This window comes from Sebastes fasciatus, chromosome 22 (assembly GCF_043250625.1).
Source record: "Sebastes fasciatus isolate fSebFas1 chromosome 22, fSebFas1.pri, whole genome shotgun sequence".
In the NCBI taxonomy this organism is placed as follows: Eukaryota; Metazoa; Chordata; class Actinopteri; order Perciformes; family Sebastidae; genus Sebastes; species Sebastes fasciatus.
In genome coordinates this window covers 3,642,104-3,659,466 of record NC_133816.1, presented here as the reverse complement: position 1 = coordinate 3,659,466, position 17,363 = coordinate 3,642,104, and the positions used below count along the sequence as shown (strand labels likewise).

General features: G+C 41.8%; 1 protein-coding gene across 2 annotated transcripts in view; it reads right to left on the bottom strand.

Moving 5' to 3' along the window:
- Positions 1 to 7,293: 7,293 nt before the first annotated feature.
- m1ap (meiosis 1 associated protein) overlaps positions 7,294 to 17,363 on the bottom strand; it is a 48,967-nt gene continuing 38,897 nt past the window's right edge. For both annotated transcript variants that reach the window (XM_074624719.1, XM_074624720.1), the window contains exons 5-13: positions 16,384 to 16,539; positions 16,137 to 16,296; positions 13,996 to 14,137; positions 13,749 to 13,809; positions 13,352 to 13,494; positions 11,440 to 11,555; positions 11,270 to 11,351; positions 9,251 to 9,474; positions 7,294 to 8,869 (exon numbers count right to left, since the gene is read on the bottom strand). In XM_074624719.1, coding sequence (XP_074480820.1) covers positions 8,812 to 8,869; positions 9,251 to 9,474; positions 11,270 to 11,351; positions 11,440 to 11,555; positions 13,352 to 13,494; positions 13,749 to 13,809; positions 13,996 to 14,137; positions 16,137 to 16,296; positions 16,384 to 16,539 — 1,142 coding nt within the window. In that variant the 3' untranslated portion in view covers positions 7,294 to 8,811. The remainder of the gene's footprint in view (positions 8,870 to 9,250; positions 9,475 to 11,269; positions 11,352 to 11,439; positions 11,556 to 13,351; positions 13,495 to 13,748; positions 13,810 to 13,995; positions 14,138 to 16,136; positions 16,297 to 16,383; positions 16,540 to 17,363) is intronic.

The following is a 17,363-nucleotide window of genomic DNA, read 5'->3' as shown; positions in this document are numbered from 1 at the left end:
TTCTCCGTTTCTTTATTTACCCACCTGCTGCCGGAGTACTTTCTGCACAGGAAAGTCCTCCAAAAGTAACTTGATTACACGTTGAGGCTATATTTCCGAGCTCGTCTCCCCCCTCCCTCCTCTGTTCTTTCAGACAGAGTGGGGGAAGAAAAACAGAAAGAGAGAGCGACGACAAACTTCTGTCTTTCTCATTAAACTCTGGGTGAACTTAATGGAAAAAAAGGAGCATGGTACACGGAGAGCACACAGTACATGGTAGTGTTTTCATGCTGTCAACATTTGCTTCTTTCACATGGCTCAACACTTCCTCTTTGGAAGATCCAAAACAAGCTGTTTACACATTTACAGTAAGTGTGTGGAAGACTTTGCCCAATTCCTGGTCATAAAGTGAACTGGAAACAGCCGAGTGTTTGTAGAGGACAGTGGAATCTTGATCCTGGCTGCTTTTTCAATAGATGTTATTGTGCTTGATCTCAAATAACCTCTTTGGTTCAGCTCTTAGAAAGGATCTGTCAAACATTTACTATTTTCTTTTTTGTAAATAAGTAAATGAAATGTGCACCATATAGTTAATATCAAATCACTGTGCTAACTGTGGATGACAGTTAGATGAGAATATTAATACCACTCCATAAATATGACGCCAGCCGCCGATTAGCTTATCTTAGCTTAGCATAAAGCCTGGAAACAGAGGGAAACAGCTGGCCTGGCTGTTGCCTGGAGTCCTGTCGTCACCGTGAGGTTGCCGAGCAACCAGCAGACACTCCGGGAAGTCACTGCACCCGACCAAGAAATAGTCCCGCACATCATCAACCTGTGAAACCAATGTACATTTTTACACTTAATGAACAAACAAGAGGGAATCTGCTCAATAATGAGCTTTACAGCTGCTTGTAGGCATATTTCTTTACCTTTCCACAGAGATAAGCTCGCTGTTCCACACTTTCCAGTCATTATGCTAAGCTAAGCTAACCTTCTGCTGGATTCAGCTTCATATTTAATGGTCAGACACGACGGTGGTAACGATCATCTCATCTAACTCTTGGCTAGAAAGCATATAAACCAGTAGTGTTGCCAGAACAAAAACACTTTGGGCGTGCCGTGGACTTTGAGATGAAGAGCCTCGTTATGTGAGCAGCCGGAGGGCGCCAGCGGAAATTAGTTTGGCAGTTTTAACACTAATTCAGCCACCCCAGTGGAACCACAGCATATATATTGATGAAAGGTTTTCACAAGAGCGAAACTCCGATGTCTAAGTGCGAGCGAATGCAGCAGGAGATGACGCTGCCAGCTGCCGCTCACTTTTCTACCGGCCCCGGCAGCTTTCTGTGCAGCCTCTCCCGGTCCCGGCTGCACGTAACGTCTGCTCAGGACTTTGTTTTCCTGCTAAATGTGTTTGTAGGGTTGCCGACTTCCACTAGTAGAAATATAGAACGGCTGCAGATGGATAGTGACGGGTTGTTTTGTTTAGTAATAGTAACTTGTGTTGCTAAGGTTATAACTTAAAATGAATTCTGCATCTGAGTTTTGGGTGTGGCAGCTGTCTCTTTGGGTGACACCTTCGTGGCTACGCTATTGATTTAAACGTATTTCCAAAATGTCAAACTGTTCCTTTAAAGGGAAACTCCAGTGATTTAGTATTGAACCTACAACAAGTTGGGGGATTCCAGACGACAGAACTGATTCAGCAGAGGCTGAGATATCCTGACTTTTAGTGCTCCAAAATCACTGGATCCTACATTTCCCATAATGCAACCAATAGCATATTTTTGTTAATCCCTCTCTGCGTGATAAGTCTTTCAAAACTGTTTGTAAAGCAGGCTTTCTATCATAAATGTGTATGAGATAACTTTGTTGACATCATTATCCACAAGACATTTTTGCCGGAGTCCCCTTTAAATAGCACCTGGTTGGTTGACACAACACAACACTGACACAGTTTATCTTGGTTTCAATGAAGAGTTTCAGTGTCTCATAATGGTTTAATGCAGTTTCTAAATATCCTGAATACCAGAAGAGTAGTAGCATCTTAACATATCGACTTTGTAAAAGCACATTTGGTATCTGACCTTCAGAAGTGGTTCACATCTTGTTCCTGTGTTATAAAAAGCTCTTCTGTGCTTTCTGTCACCTCCTCTCTCCTTCCTTACCTTCACATTTCTCTCATCATCTGCTTTGACCTTTCACACATCTGCAGAACAGCTCAACCGACTTGCCTGATCGCCGGTGAACGCGCGCGTGTGTGTGTGTGACAGCTACAGGCGAGTGAGAAATCCGCAAACAGGCCTGCTGCTGTCAAAGTTAGTTCAGTTTACGCTTTGTCAGGGTGGGACTATGTGTCTGCATGCTGCCATATCTCCATGTGTGCATTCCTCTGTGATTATGTGTGCTCAAGGTTGGTGGCTTCATAGTGAAAGCACATCAGAGTCCTCACGTCATAGTTTCAGATCTGTGAGTTTTCTCAGTTTTTGGACAAGTTTGATGTTTTTGCTGCAGGACACTTTGCACAAAAAAAAAAAAAAACTGGACGCAAAAAAAGTGGTGATTTATTGATAAATGTTGAAATAGGAGCCAGTTCAGTACAGATAGACACTTAATATGACACACACAGCTGGACTAGCATGTGTAGGCGTGTGTGTGTATGTGTGCGTGCCGTTTCTAGCCACATGGCGCTATCTTTGGCCAGACAGTTCTATCTGCAGGTTTGAGGTCTCTGCATTTCTGTATGTCTGCAACTAGACATCACACATACGCACAATCTTCGACTATTATCACGTCAGTCACAGTCTTCCTGTCCTCTTCACGGCCTGTCCTCAGCATTGTGTGACCGTCTTCTTCCCGTCAAGGTCTCTCTTTTTGTTTTTAAGGTCATGTCAGACTTTCTGAAAGAGAACAGGATCAGTCCAACAACAAGAGGCACTGAAACCAGCCTTTAGGCTAACAGGTGGAGGCTGTCTGTCTTTACAATGCTGGGGAACCAATCTATAGAACTTTTTAAAAGATTGAATACAAAAGTTTGCACTCGTGAAGACGAAGCGACTTCAGAATGTTTCAATTTGTAAACATACAGAGGAAACGTACAGTTGGTACGTTGGCTGTTTGGGGCAAATAAACACAAACGGTCCAGTCAAATTTGTGTACTTGACGCAAAGCAAATATTTGCTTCGCTTTTAGACCTACATTACTTAATATTTTAAGCTACTTAGGGGCAACGAAACAAGCTGTACACACTGATATATATTACCTTATACAAATATTGATTGGTGCAGCTTTAAAGAGGAAATATTATACTCATTTTCAGCTGCATACTTGTATTTTGGGTTTCTACTAGAACATGTTTACATGCTTTTATGTTCAAAAATGCTTAATTCTCTCATAGCGGCTGTGCTGCAGCACCTCTTTTCACCCTCTGTCTGAAATGCACAGGTATTATGCAAATGTATTACTTGGTGACATCACCTTGTTACGGAAGAAAAAGGCGAGACTTCAAGCGAGGTGTCTCAGGCAGTTCAGGAGCAGTGTTTCTGTGGGGGAGAGGAACTCCCGTGGACTTTGTAACTTTGCAGAGCTTTTACATGCACAAAAAACTAAATAACACACTAAAGGAAAGGGAAAAAGCACAAAAGCATAACAGGTCCTCTTTAATGTAAATCCAGTGTGGGTAACTATGGAAACCTCATCTAACAAACTGATCAGTCTAAGATTCATAATAACTTCTTAATAATTAAGTTACCATAGTGACATCTGCCCCTTTTTGTTGTCTGCTAAGTTTGTTAATGCAACACTTTTTAAATGAATTAGAATTATCTTTAAGAGCTGCAACACTGAAAGAAATTAGTTTTTTCTTAACAGCAAATATAAAAAAATCAAGACTAAACTCGTCTTTTTGAATGGCGGCTACGTGTCGAGACCCCGCTTGTTTCTAATCTTGTGGAAATTTCACACCTGCCAGCTGCACTTCTGAATTTAAAACACCCGTCGAGCTGAAACTGCATTTCCTCATTCTGTTTTAAGACTGAGGTACACCCGTAAATATAAAAATAATCTTTCTCTTGCGCACATCTGACGAAGATCGCCGTGTTCTGCCTTCAGACGCACCTGAAACTGTCCGGTTTCCTCTTTGACACTGCAGACCACCGGTTTTTATTTTTAGCTGAGTGCGTGGGCAAAACCCATTCAGTCACGCAAGAGTTTCATTCACTCTCTCTCGGCTCTCAGCGCTACCTGAAGGAAATGACAGTTTCTCATTCAGGTTGTCGCTCCATTGCCTCCAAAATAAAAGAGAAAACTCTGCTGGATATTTGTATCAAGGTGAAGTTTGACGATAACGTGATTTTTACTCTTTTTCAGCATGTTTCAGTGACCTTGTGACCTTGCTAAACCAACTAACTGTGCTCTGCAAAATGTGCAAAAACACAAAGTTTTCTGAGACTAAACTAAGTTCATATTTTCATACTTTTTCAGAGCTTCTTTTCTTGACCAGATTTGGTGATTTATGTTGATGATTTTGTCTCATGCTAATCAGCAAATCACATTTTCAGACTTTTCTAGACCTGCGTAGGAGTCCAGGACTTACAGATATCTGTCAGCAGGATTATAATTCAGGTCCTGTCGCCTCCTGACTTCACCTCCTCACTTCCTCACAAAGATGCACTTCCTCTTTCTGTTCTCACTCAGCTCGGCTTGTGATTATTCTCTGCCTGTAACCCACATATGAATTGTGACTCTTATGTGTGTGTGTTCCCGCTGTGTTCATGTATATTAGAGTCCTGTGCCGCCGTTGTTGGACAATGACAGGAAAGAGACAGTGTCTTAGAGGTTGGGAGACAGTCTGGCAGAGTTTTCTTGTGTTCTGCAGATTTCCAGCAAATAAGGAAATGGTTCTCTGAGAATAAAGCAGGAAGTCACAGCACTAATATTATCCTGACTCAGATATAGAAACTGATGAGAAGAAACGTTATTGCACTTTTAGTCAGACTGCAAATGTTTTTTTTTTTTTTAGATCAGAATGGACAAAAAAAAAAATTATATTATTACTAAAATATCGTGCACCAAATGTGAGACATCTCAAGAAACAGGAAGTCAATAAATCTATCGACAAAAATACTCAGAGCTCATCAGTGTCCCGTCCACGCTGACTGAGATACATAAATATGTGTTCACTGTCTGCAAAATGAGACAAAATGGTGCAGCGAAAGGTCACCTCTCCACCCTCAGGAAATGATGAATCAAAACTTTAAAAGTGCAGACAAAATCAGCAAGTCTTGTCTGGTGAATGCACGCCAAACACCCAGCAAAGGTCACGGCAATGGCAACTTACCTTGAGATGCAATTTCTGCCGTTTTGCACACTTTCTAGATATCACTAGCCAGTGTATAAAGATACAGTTTCACTGTGAAATAGCTGCAATGCAGGACGGGACTATTAACAGGAGGGACCCAACAGAAAAACTGGCACAAACTCAATCTAGTTGCCACATATGCAACCTGCAAGAGGCCACCGACAGGCCGCCCTTCCACAAAGAGACTCATATCCTTTTTCATAGTACTAGCAGTCAGAGAACGTTTTTTATAGTGCTAGCATGCTGCAGGTGGAACAATCATATATCTTTGTGTCATATATCTTTATACAGTGAATATCTTTGTGTCATATATCTTTATACAGTGAATATCTTTGTGTCATATATCTTTATACAGTGAACATCTTTGTGTCCTATATATGACAAAGATATTCACTGTACAAACATATATTCACATTTGTGTCATCTATCGTTGTACAGTGAATATCTTTGAGTCATATATCTTTTTACAGTGGGAAGGGGGGAGCGGCATATTTACAAAGATATATGACACAAAGATATTCACTGTACAAAGATATATGACACAGATATATTCACTTTACAAAGATATATAACACAAAGATGTTCACTGTACAAAGATAGATGACACAAAGATATTCACTTTAGAAAGATATATTCATATTTGTGTCATATATCTTTGTACAGTGAACATCTTTGTGTCATATATCTTTTTACAGTGTGGGAGGGAAGCGGCATATTTGCAAAGATTTGACACAAAGATTTTCACTGTAAGATGAAATATATCTAAAATCTTAAATTCCTTCATTTAGCGCATAGATTTCAAAAGTGGCAGATCAAATTTCTGAGTGGCAGACAAAAAAAAAGACTTACCTGCCACAGTGGCAGGCAGTGAAAAAAGTGAATTCCAGACCCTGAGTAGGTGGTAAAAGGTTAAAGGTGGTTAGATAGTTCAGTTGCAGTTTCTTGACATCACCTCAGAGGAGTTTAAAGGGTTAGAAGTTCAATATGGTTTCTTTAAAGGTGCTATTGACAACATTGACAACATTCAGCCACTAGATATCACATTGTCCCCCCCCCCCCCCCCGTTCAATTGCATTCACTTCAAAACAAGTGGTTGCCAGGCACTTACCGTCAAATGGTGCCTTCAATTGGGTTGGTGTTGACCGTGTCCACGAGATGAGTCCATATGAACGCCCTCCTCTTGTGGTATTCACGACCTCGTAAGTGGAAAGTTTCTAAAAAAGCTCAGAGTTCACGAGTTGTGACGTGTTTGTTGACGTTGTCAGAAATGGCGGAGGCCATGGAAGTTCATTTTTCGGTGCATAATGCATAAAATGGCTTCTAGACGCCAACAGCGACGTTAATATTGCCGTTGCTTAGCGGCGGTGTTCTCATGACTTAACCACTTGAACGCCAAGCATAGCGTGGACACGACTCCCCAACACAAGTTTCATTTGAAGGCACCAATACTCAGCCGGTTTTATTCCACCCTAACTGGCCACTTGATCGCTGATGACAGAGATACCACCTGATACCAACGTTGTTTTACTATTGGCTCACAAGCCCTGTTAGATGTGGGAACCAAACGTCAGATATCGTCCACAGAGACAAACAAAACATTCATTTTGGACCCGCCAAAATGTTTTTAATTCACAGTCAAAATATTTTCTATATTTCTATATTTTTGGTCAGATCTCTGAGATGAATTTGGGCATAAAGTTTTCAAAGATTTACTCCTTATTTTCAAGCTTGCAACTGTAGACTCAAGCATTGTGCTTGGATTATTTTTAACTACAGGGTGTTATTTCCCACAATGACTGCAAAGATGAGAGTCTAATCTATCCATAGATATATAACATGTTCATATTCTCTGTCTGTGGAAGCTCTGCACAGGGCTGGCGCTCTGCAGCTGGTGGGTGTTAAAGGTTAAAAGTGGTTAGAAGCAAAGCAAAGGCAATCCTCCCACCGAGATGTTAGTTAAGAACAGTTTATTAACCCACAGTTCATACACAGTGTTAAAATACAAATCTGAGAAGAAGGTCAATAAATATATATATATATATATAAATATGGAGAACTTACAACAACTGATATGAATTTACAGAGTGAACAAATGACATCAATCCAGGTCGAATTCTTTAACAGCTCAGACATTAAATTCGATTGAAAACAGTCAAAACACACAACGTGAAAGCTGAACAGGAACATGAGCGAGTCAACACAATAAAGAAAACAACAACGAACAAAGACCTTTGTTGGAAAAGAACAGCCGCTATGGGTCCAAAACTTCCCAAAACCTGTTCAATTCAATGAATTTGCAAACACAAATAGGGACACTTTTGTTAACTGCCGCTCACGCCCCGTTAATACTAATCTGGTGACATTTAATGAGGAGTGTGGCTGATGTCGTCCGGGTTAAAAGGAGGAACTTCTGGAGGACAGAGAGGCTGCTGTTGTTCCATTCGAACACATTTATGAAATTCACACACGTTGACTCAATGTCTCTGAGCTTGTGGTGATTAAATAGAAAGTAGTGAGCGAGAGAGAAAAGGGAAAGAACGGAGAGAGAGAGAAGTGGGTAAAATGTCAGCGGGCAGTTTTGGAGGTCCGGTCAAATTCTCTCCAGAGACAAAAGGATCGTTGTGGGTGTAATCTGTGAATGCGGAAGTCCTGTGACATCACAGAAGTAATTTGCCACTGGCTAGTCCGTAAAGCTATAAGGTTCAACAAGGGGGTGGAATGGCGGGAGACTGATTAAGCCTCTGAGTGTGTGGATGACAAAGCTCCTTGACGCGGGATAAATTAATAAATGTGATGACGGATGTGTCAAAACTGACCTATATGTGCGTATGAATATGACTCAGTGTGTGTGAATGTAATCAGCCGGTGATGTCACGAAATCTCAAACACACGACGGAAATTTTTCTTCGCTTCAGTGTAGAAACGTATCGTCATATTCTCTAATTTAAAGAACACGCTGCAGTTAAATCAGTTTTCTCTCGTCTCTGCTCTCCTTCCATCCTTCCATCCACCCCCCCCTCGCGCTGCCTTTCAACCCCCAGAGAGAGGGCTCGCTGCGGGGGTGAAGGAGAGCAGAGAGGCCCCTCTGTCTGCCCGCTTTATTCTCCGTCTCATTAAAACAGTGAAGCTGTGTTCGGGCCGGGGCTTAAGGGCAAAAAGGAAATGGAATGTGCATATGTGTGTGTTTGTCTATAAGTCAGTATATTATAGCTGCGGTATGGCTGCTTTATTATGCCTGAATCATAATTTTGGGACCGGTTTATGCCTGTTTTTCATCTTGCCGTCTCCCTCTGATCTCCCACACCACCCACCTTGTGTCCTTTTTACGTCGTTCCTTACAACTTTCTGTCCCTTGCCTCCGTTTTTTGGCTCTTCCAGGCTTCCATTGTCCTGCTGTTTCCCCTTCTTTTCATCTTTTCTCCTGCCTTTTTCATTGTTCACGGTGTGTACAATTTGCATGTTCTGCTGCCTCAGCAATCTAAAGATGGCAGCGAGTGGAAACTTTCCTTTCTCACACTCTCACACTCACTCACACACACACACACAGAGGTTCTAGCTAATACTGTTGGTGTGGTGAGAATAAATAGAGATGAATTGACGTATCAAAAGAACCAGAGTGCAGTACAGTGTGTTGTGTGTGTCTTCCCCTCCTTTACAAAGTCTTTAAAGCCTTTATGAGCTGCCTGATTACTCACACTTTACAATGGGGGACCGATTAGCCAAATGTGTGTGAGTGTGTGCTGACTAAGCTATACTGTAGTTCACTGGAGGGCCCTTTGAAGTGGCAGGTCAGGATGCTGAGGGATTTCAGAGTGTGTGTGTTAAATGACTTGTTGCTCTCTCTCTCTTTGTCACTGTATCGCTCTCTCGGCCCACTTTCTTCCGCTCGACCCCCCTCAGTCTTCTTACTGTATCACAATGGAGTCATCGTTGTCTTCCTCCTGGCGAGCAGGGGCCGGGGCCGGGGCCCGACGGCTTCCACCGCTGCTGCTGAGGAGCGTCAGAGCCGGACGAGAGGCCTTAGCAGGAGGAGGACCCAGGGAGGAGGAGGAGGAGGAGTGGGATGAAGGCAGGGGAGCCACAGTGGCCCTGACCTTGGTGTTCATTCCCAGGTGGCGACCCTGGTGTTGTGGCTGAGCGGAGACAACAAAACACTTATTTAATGACATTTAAACAACTAAATATGTTGGTATATTATCTTGAATAATACAGTCTGAGCTGTCACTTCTTGGGTTGATAAGACATGAAACGAAAGAGTGAGATAAAAAAAAGAGGAAGAGGAGGAGGCTCTGAAGGAGGTGGAACAATAGAGATAAAGAATTAGAGAGGAAGAAGACATTAACAGGCTTGTGGTAAGAGTTAGGTTAAAAAGACAGCGTGCCAAAGAACAGAACAAAACGAAAGCAGAGTGGACGAACATTTTCTCCGTGTTCTGTGCCGCCGTAGTGACTATTTGCATGTCAGCAGCCTCATCAACCCCCCCGATGAGTCACACTGCCAACGGCTGCACACGCTCAGGTCACAGGGGGTCAAGTGTGACCACGTTACACTGAAGAATGAAAGTTTTTTGTTTGTTTTTTTCCACAAAAAATGTGAGTCCGGTTGGCACATATTGTGTCATTTTTGTTTATGTGTGAAAACCTAATAAAAAGTAAATAACAAAACCCCCCCAAAAATGGTTATACATAAACTATTATCTTTAGAAATAGTGTAGAAGATCAGAAAGTAGCACAGTGCTGGCATGTCAGATTAGTCTTTATAACTCACAATGAAAAACTAAACTAAAGAATGATTTACAGCATTATATGTCTAATCTTTATTTCTTGTTTGACTCGATGAGATGATCTAATCTCTTCCTGTATTTACATTTTTAGTTTTGAGTCCACATGAAACCAAGTTCTACCCCAGTTTTTACATTTACTCCAGTACTGTGCTTAACTCCATTTTTTGAGGTACTTGTACTTTACTTACAGTATTGCCATTTTACGCTACTTGATACTTCTACTGCACCGCAATTCAGAGTGAGACGTTGAACTTTTTACTCCACTACATTGATTTTACAGCTTTAGTCACGTTTCAGATTAAACTTAAACTTCATGGAATACCAACGTCTGAGTTGTTAGTAGTTCCACCAAAGAGACATTTCCCCTCTAAACTTCTCACATGGTTTCATTTAAATACAATAATACAATACAATACAAAAAACAGAGATCTGATAATAGCAAAAAAAAGAAAAAAAAGAATATATATTTGTGTATCAGAACTTTGTCGTTACTTCTCTCCTCTCTCATTAATCATCTCACGACCCCTGACATTTATCTTGTGACCATTTTGGAGGGGCCTGACCCCTAGGTTGGGAACTGCTGGACTAAACTACCAAACTGTATATAAAGTAGTTCAAACTGGCTCCACCTCTGCTGCTTAAACATCGCTGCATCTATATTAATAACATAAATGTATTATAATAGAACAGTCACAGGAGATATTTATGCAAAAGGAATACTTTTACTTTTAATACTTGAAGTAAATGTAGCTGTTAGCTGACTGTTAGTTGAGTTAAAAAAAGTATTTTTTGTAACTTTGACTTCAGTAAAGAATCGGAGTACTTCTTCTAAAAGGGCCTGATTATAAAATGAATAAATCTGAAAGTGTAAATGAATGTGATAAATGAAACCTCTTACATAAAGGGCTGGTTTATGCTGGTGTCTGTGTATTTAAGTGCTGCCATCTACTGAGTAAATACAGAGATGAGCCGTGAGGAGGAAGTTGCATTAGTAAAGCACACACTCCCTGCACGCAACCTAAATGAGGTTTATAAACATATTGTTCCCTTATCAACTTCATTCATGTCATAATACTCATTGTGTTCGTTTATATGAGCAGCACATCTTCGTGACCTTTACTCTGTCATAAAGCTGTTGTGTTTACCTGCCGCAGCGGCCTGCTGGCTGTGGCTTTATGGCCCTCTAGTGGTTGAGACTGGTCTCTGTGGGCGGCTGCTGGCTGCAGCCTGGAATCAACATCATGTCATCATTCACCTCTACATCTGTTACATCCAGATAATTATCACAAGGGCTGCACATCCCCTCCCCTCTGACCTGTACGGGTATCGTGGCTGTGACAGCAGGCCTCTGCTCCTGAGGTGCTGGTACAGGTTACTGCTCAGAGAGAGAGGGTTGAACACACACTCCTCGTCCAGCTGAGTGAGACAGCCCTGATAGAGGAAACAAACATCATTTGAATGTCTCAACTTCTGTTTGTGGGCTTTGGAAATGTGTGCACGCTATTTCCACTTTGGCAACATGCAAATAGACCCATTGAACTCAGTGACAAAGAGGTACAGCATGTACACACGAGGATGTAATATCCTGTCCAAAACATACACGATACACAACAATCTTGACAAACGTTTCATTCTAAAATCAAATTAAATCTCTTTAGACAAAAAAATCATTAATTTGATCATAAAAAGTCTAGTTTCATTACAACATATGGGATGAAGTTAATAAAGCGTTGTGTCCATTTCTGCATCTCTGCTTTGAAGTGAGTGGCTGAGAATCAGAGATGTTTATAGTCATGGGATTAATATACAATAAAAGTAAACAATAATACTACTACTATAAAAAATATACTGTTTTATTGGTTATTCTCACACACAGTACATATTAGTGTACTTTGTGATGTTTTATCACACCGAGGGTCAACTAACAACAGGAGATGGAGCCAGAGTAAGAGACAACGACCCTGTAGGAACCGACGCCAGCTGGGGATGGTGATCGGTAGTCAGTAGCTCCCCCGCCATCACATGCTTCAGTCATGGAGCGAACCGGCTGTAGCTGATCTCCAATCAGTCCAGCACGGTCAAAACCTACCTTCTGCAGGCCTCTCTCTCAGTCCAGTGGAAGACAACTTAAAGCAGTGATTCTCAAAGTCAGAGGGTCTGAGAATATATTAGCTATAACTTATCAAATTGTGCTGTATCATTTAAAAAGTGCTTATCTACATGTGGGGACCTTTTGCGCCAATAAAACAGGCATATTGTGTCCATTACTCCCACCCACGTTAGCTTTGAGCCAATAGAAACTTTATTTTTCTTTCTAGGATTTTGAAGTTGAAGCACTTCCTGAAAGTCAGCTTTAGACTAGTAAGTTTAAATATCTGGATTTATCAGGACTATGATGGTCTTGCTGTTCATTTTACGAAAGCTTTTAAGATTAATTACTTGAAATTTAGGCTATACATGCTGTCAAGTTGAGTCTAAATGCAATTTGAATAAAATCACCTTCTGTTTAAAAGGAAGAGGTATTAACATTCAATAACATTGCAAATGTCCACGCTGTGGGACTAATAAAGGATGTTCTCATCTTATCTTAACATGATTCAAATTGAAATGTGTTTCTGTTTATCACTATGAAACCGGTCTGAAGTATTTAATTCTTTAGAATACAAATAGTTCCAATGGCATCTAAGAGTACAGTCGTAAACTTAATCTGTGTTACGATTAAGAGGGGGTCCTTGGAAAGATTCCCCCTGTAAGGGGTCACTGGCCACATAAAGTTTAAGAACCCCTTAAAGAACCAAGCAACCTGTTAGGAAGACGGAGAAGTCCAGACTACAGAGACTGAACTACCTCGGACTGGGAAGGATTTCTGTTCGTTTTTTTTTGCTCCATTTCCCCACTTTTCAAAAATATAGAAATCTTTTGGTTGAAACCTTGATTGATGTGTATTCATCCCTATTTTCCACCAAGCCCCTGCTAACAGCATCCCACAACTTGTATCTGAATTTGTCATCATAACTGTATATATCTATAAATGATTTTCTGTAAGTGGTTCCAACTTGATCAGACCAGATGCTACTTCAGAGAAACAGTTATTCATCAGCCACACATTCATTTCCTGGTATCAGTGTTCACACATTGGTGATAAAATCTGTTTCTGCTTTTGAGTTCTGGATACGTCTGTCTACTTCTGTAATTAGTGTACAATGAACAAAGGTCACCTGACCGACCTGTATGGTGTGCGTGGCATCAGGTGCGGGTTCCTGAGTGGAGACGGGCAGAGAGCAGGGCAGCAGCAGCTCTCTGGAGACCACCGGCTTCAGGAGGAGGGACAGAGACGGGGACGGCTGGAGGACGTAGTGGGAGTACACACCTGTGTTGCACATAAGCACACACACACACACACACACACACACACACACACACACACAGGGCATATGAGTGCACTCACAAAGACTGATTCCCAACATTACTCTCTCTCTTTCTCACACACACACACACGCGCGCGCACGCACGCACGCACGCACGCACGCACGCACACACACACACACACACACACACACACACACACACACACACACACACACACACACACACACACACACACACACACACACACATATGGACCTGAGCCTCCAGCTGCAGCCCTCTGTGGCTCCACCTGCAGCAGCAGGAACAAGTCACGACTCTGAGAGAGGGGAAACAACTAACATCACACACTTCCTTTCATTTGTATTGAGCTTAAGACTAGGTACAAAAAGAAACATGACTAATCCTAGTAGCTATTTTGTTGAAAGGTAACAGGAACCTGGTTTCTGTTGATAAAATCTAAAATGTCTAAAGATCACAAGATGAACAAACGGTGAACACACACCCTGAGTGTGTGGCAGAGAGCGTGGAACAAGTTGTGGTTGGACTCCATTTCATCCCAGTCCAGCTGCCAGCAGGTGGTGGGGCGGATCACCAGCGGCAGGCCGTACAGCACACTCTCACACACTCCGTCTGCACGCAGAGTCCTAAAACACACACACACACACAACCTTGGTTAGCATGAAATGAAGGACACAAATTTATTTTTACCCACGGCAACTGTCTCCTATCAAAGACAAACACTCTCATTTTATGTCAAAGAAGACGTCATCCCTATGCTCTAAACTCCTGGAATATTTTTCCAGCAGAACGCCGTCTGTATGCAAACACACGACAAATCATCACGGGCAGAGAGACGGAGAATGACATCATCCTCGCCAAGATGGATTAGTTAGCAGAGTGACCGTCTGTCCTCTGGCCTCATTTACATGTCCCTGCTGTAAATCATGACTCATCAGTATGTAAAGCACACGCACAGAGCACAATACCTTTCGGACCGACCGGTATGCAAAACACACACACACACATACACACACACACGCACACACACACACACACGCATACGCACACACACGCACACACACACAATTACTCTCACAAAACATTAAATTAATGCAAATTAGAGAAGAGGAAGAAGCTGCTGACCCAGGTTGGGCCTGTGTACATACATTACAAGCAGCGCTCGCCTGTATATGTGATGTTGTGCGTATTTTAGAAGGAGTGATTTCAGCTTGGGCTGCACGGTGGTTAGCATTGCTGCCTCCCAGCAAGATGGTTGCAGGTTTGCATGTTCTCCCCGTGTTAGCGTGGGTTTTCTCCGGGTGCTCAGGTTTCCTCCCACAGTCCAAAGACATGCAGGTTAATTGTTGACTCTAAATGTCCCGTAGGTGTGAATGTGAGCGTGAATGGTTGTCTGTCTCTGTGTGTCAGCCCTGTGATAGTCTGGTGACCTGTCCAAGGTGTACCCCGCCTTCGCCCAATGTCAGCTGGGATCGTCTCCAGCCCCCCCCCCCCCCCCCGTCTCTGAATAGAATGAGCGGTTACAGATAACAGCTGGATATAATGCATGATGGAATACATAGCAATACATGTAAATGATGCAAATTAGTGTACTGAATTTGTTTATATGTATATGTTGCCTCTTTTATATGTTTTGTTTTATTTTTTCAAAATAGATAAAAAGGGAAAAGTGGGAATGAAAATCTTTGTATTCATGTGAAAATACTGAAACAATATCATTTACAATTTCTGAGCCATTTAAAATGAGTGCACCATTGGAATAATTTTTAATATATAATATAAGCTAAGGACACTATATACTGTAACTTACACAACTTGTAAGTCAGCCCAACATCACCTGTGTTACTGCAGATGATGTATAAAGACAAATTCAGATGTATAAAATGACTTAATTCTTTGTTTAGTGTTCGTTGGTGACCGATAAAACATTGACAGTTATTGTTTGTTATTTATTGCCTGTCCTTTCCTTGTTTACCTCTGTGACCATCATGTCCCATGAGTTTCTACTATATGAGAATAAAAACATTTCCTCACAAACATGTTAAGGAAACTTCTCGACTGGCTTTTAAGCATGGAGAGAGTTTTTCTGCTGGATGTTCGGAGTGTTTTCCAGCATCGCAGCAGAACAAAGCCGACTCTGATGTGATGGGAGAATTTCATCTGAGAAATATTCCACTACTCCCTGCTGTCAGAATGGAGCCATTCATAGACTCAACATTACAAACAATTCAATGTTCATCTTCTCTTCTATCGCTGATTTAGTTTGTTGCTTCTGTCACTCCTTTGGGTTATATTTTAAAACAAATGCATGACTATTAAACAATAATGTCAAATGATCATCAGCGTGGTTAGATTTACACAAAAGGTGATAAAAAAGTCTCAACATTTGTTTCATGTCTTTAATTTTTCATGTTACTTACTATGCAACACATTGCCTGGCCTCTTATCAGCCTGCGGCTTTGAATCAAATCACTTTTAACTGCTTGTGTAGTTGTGTGAAGAAGGAAATGCATATTTCAGCACTACTATTTTGTTATTCCTTTTAAGTGACGCTCAAAAAGCATGTGGATAGATCTGAGCTGAAAGCAACAGAAAGTGACTATTTAATGCACCATTATCTCTTACTTGATTGCTTTCAGCCTCCGTGGCGGTTGGCTCTGATTGGCTGATCCCTTAGCGAGAGGCAGGAAGTCCCGCACGCTCTCGGTCTTCACTCCCAGGTCGGGGCTCAGGGGGATGAGAGCGGGGCTTATCAGGCGCTCCTGCATGTCACACTTCACGCACACTACGCACACCATAAATTTCATAATAAGTGTGAAAAGATATGACTGTAACATGACATCTGTTATCTCTATGATACATCTGTGTGCACCTGGGATGGGTGTGTCCAGGGCGCTGGGCAGCAGGAGGTGGAGGTGCTCTCTGTCTCCTCCTTGCTCCTGAAGCCACGCCTTCAACACCGTCTCCATGGTGAACACGCTGTTTTCCACCCGCTGCAGGTCGACCTCCGTTCCCAACATCAGAGAGTCTGAAGACGGACACACAGACGCTGTTTTATCAGCTGATTAGGTTGTCAGGCTATTAAATAGGCGTTATCAGTGGCTATAAGCCCCATAGCTGTGGGTCAGTAGGGCCCTGCTACACCCAATAGTAGGTTTTGTCATCCATTCACATGGTCAATCAGCGAAAGAAGGTATAAAAGAAGTCAACAGTAATCAGCAAAAGACACTGGACAAGCAAAAAAAACACAGGACTTTCACCCATGAGACCGGGGTTCACGTTCTGTTTGAAACCAACAATGTTAATTTAAGCCAAAACATTTGGTTAAGTTTTCCCCTAAAGTTAACCAAGTGTTTTTTGTTGCCTAAACCTAAAGTAGAAGTTGTTTTCTTTGTGTTCAAAACGTAACGTTTCATTCAGTTTTACAACGTGTTGCTTTTAAGTTTCACTTTCACTTTTACAATGTAGTCGGGCCCTAATGAGCCACGACAATGGTGAACATTGTCTCTCTGATATAAATGGGTGACAACAGCCTGGTGAAACTACTTTTAATTTATTAGGCCCCTACTGGCCTACACACTTGGGACAGATGTGTGTTGATAACGTCTATTCAAAAGCCTGATAACAGTCAGATCGGGTGGTTTTATTCTAATTTTTTTTTATTTTTCAATTTTTCAACATCACCTAAACATGTTGTTTTCCAAATCTATGTTTAACACAGACATGAGTTGCTAAAGTACCCGTTAGTTCCTGGACAAATCAACCATTTTCATCTATGACCACTAGGTGGAGGCAAACTCCAATAAATTAAATTTGACAGTGACTCGATAGACGCTTCAGACTCTTTGAACT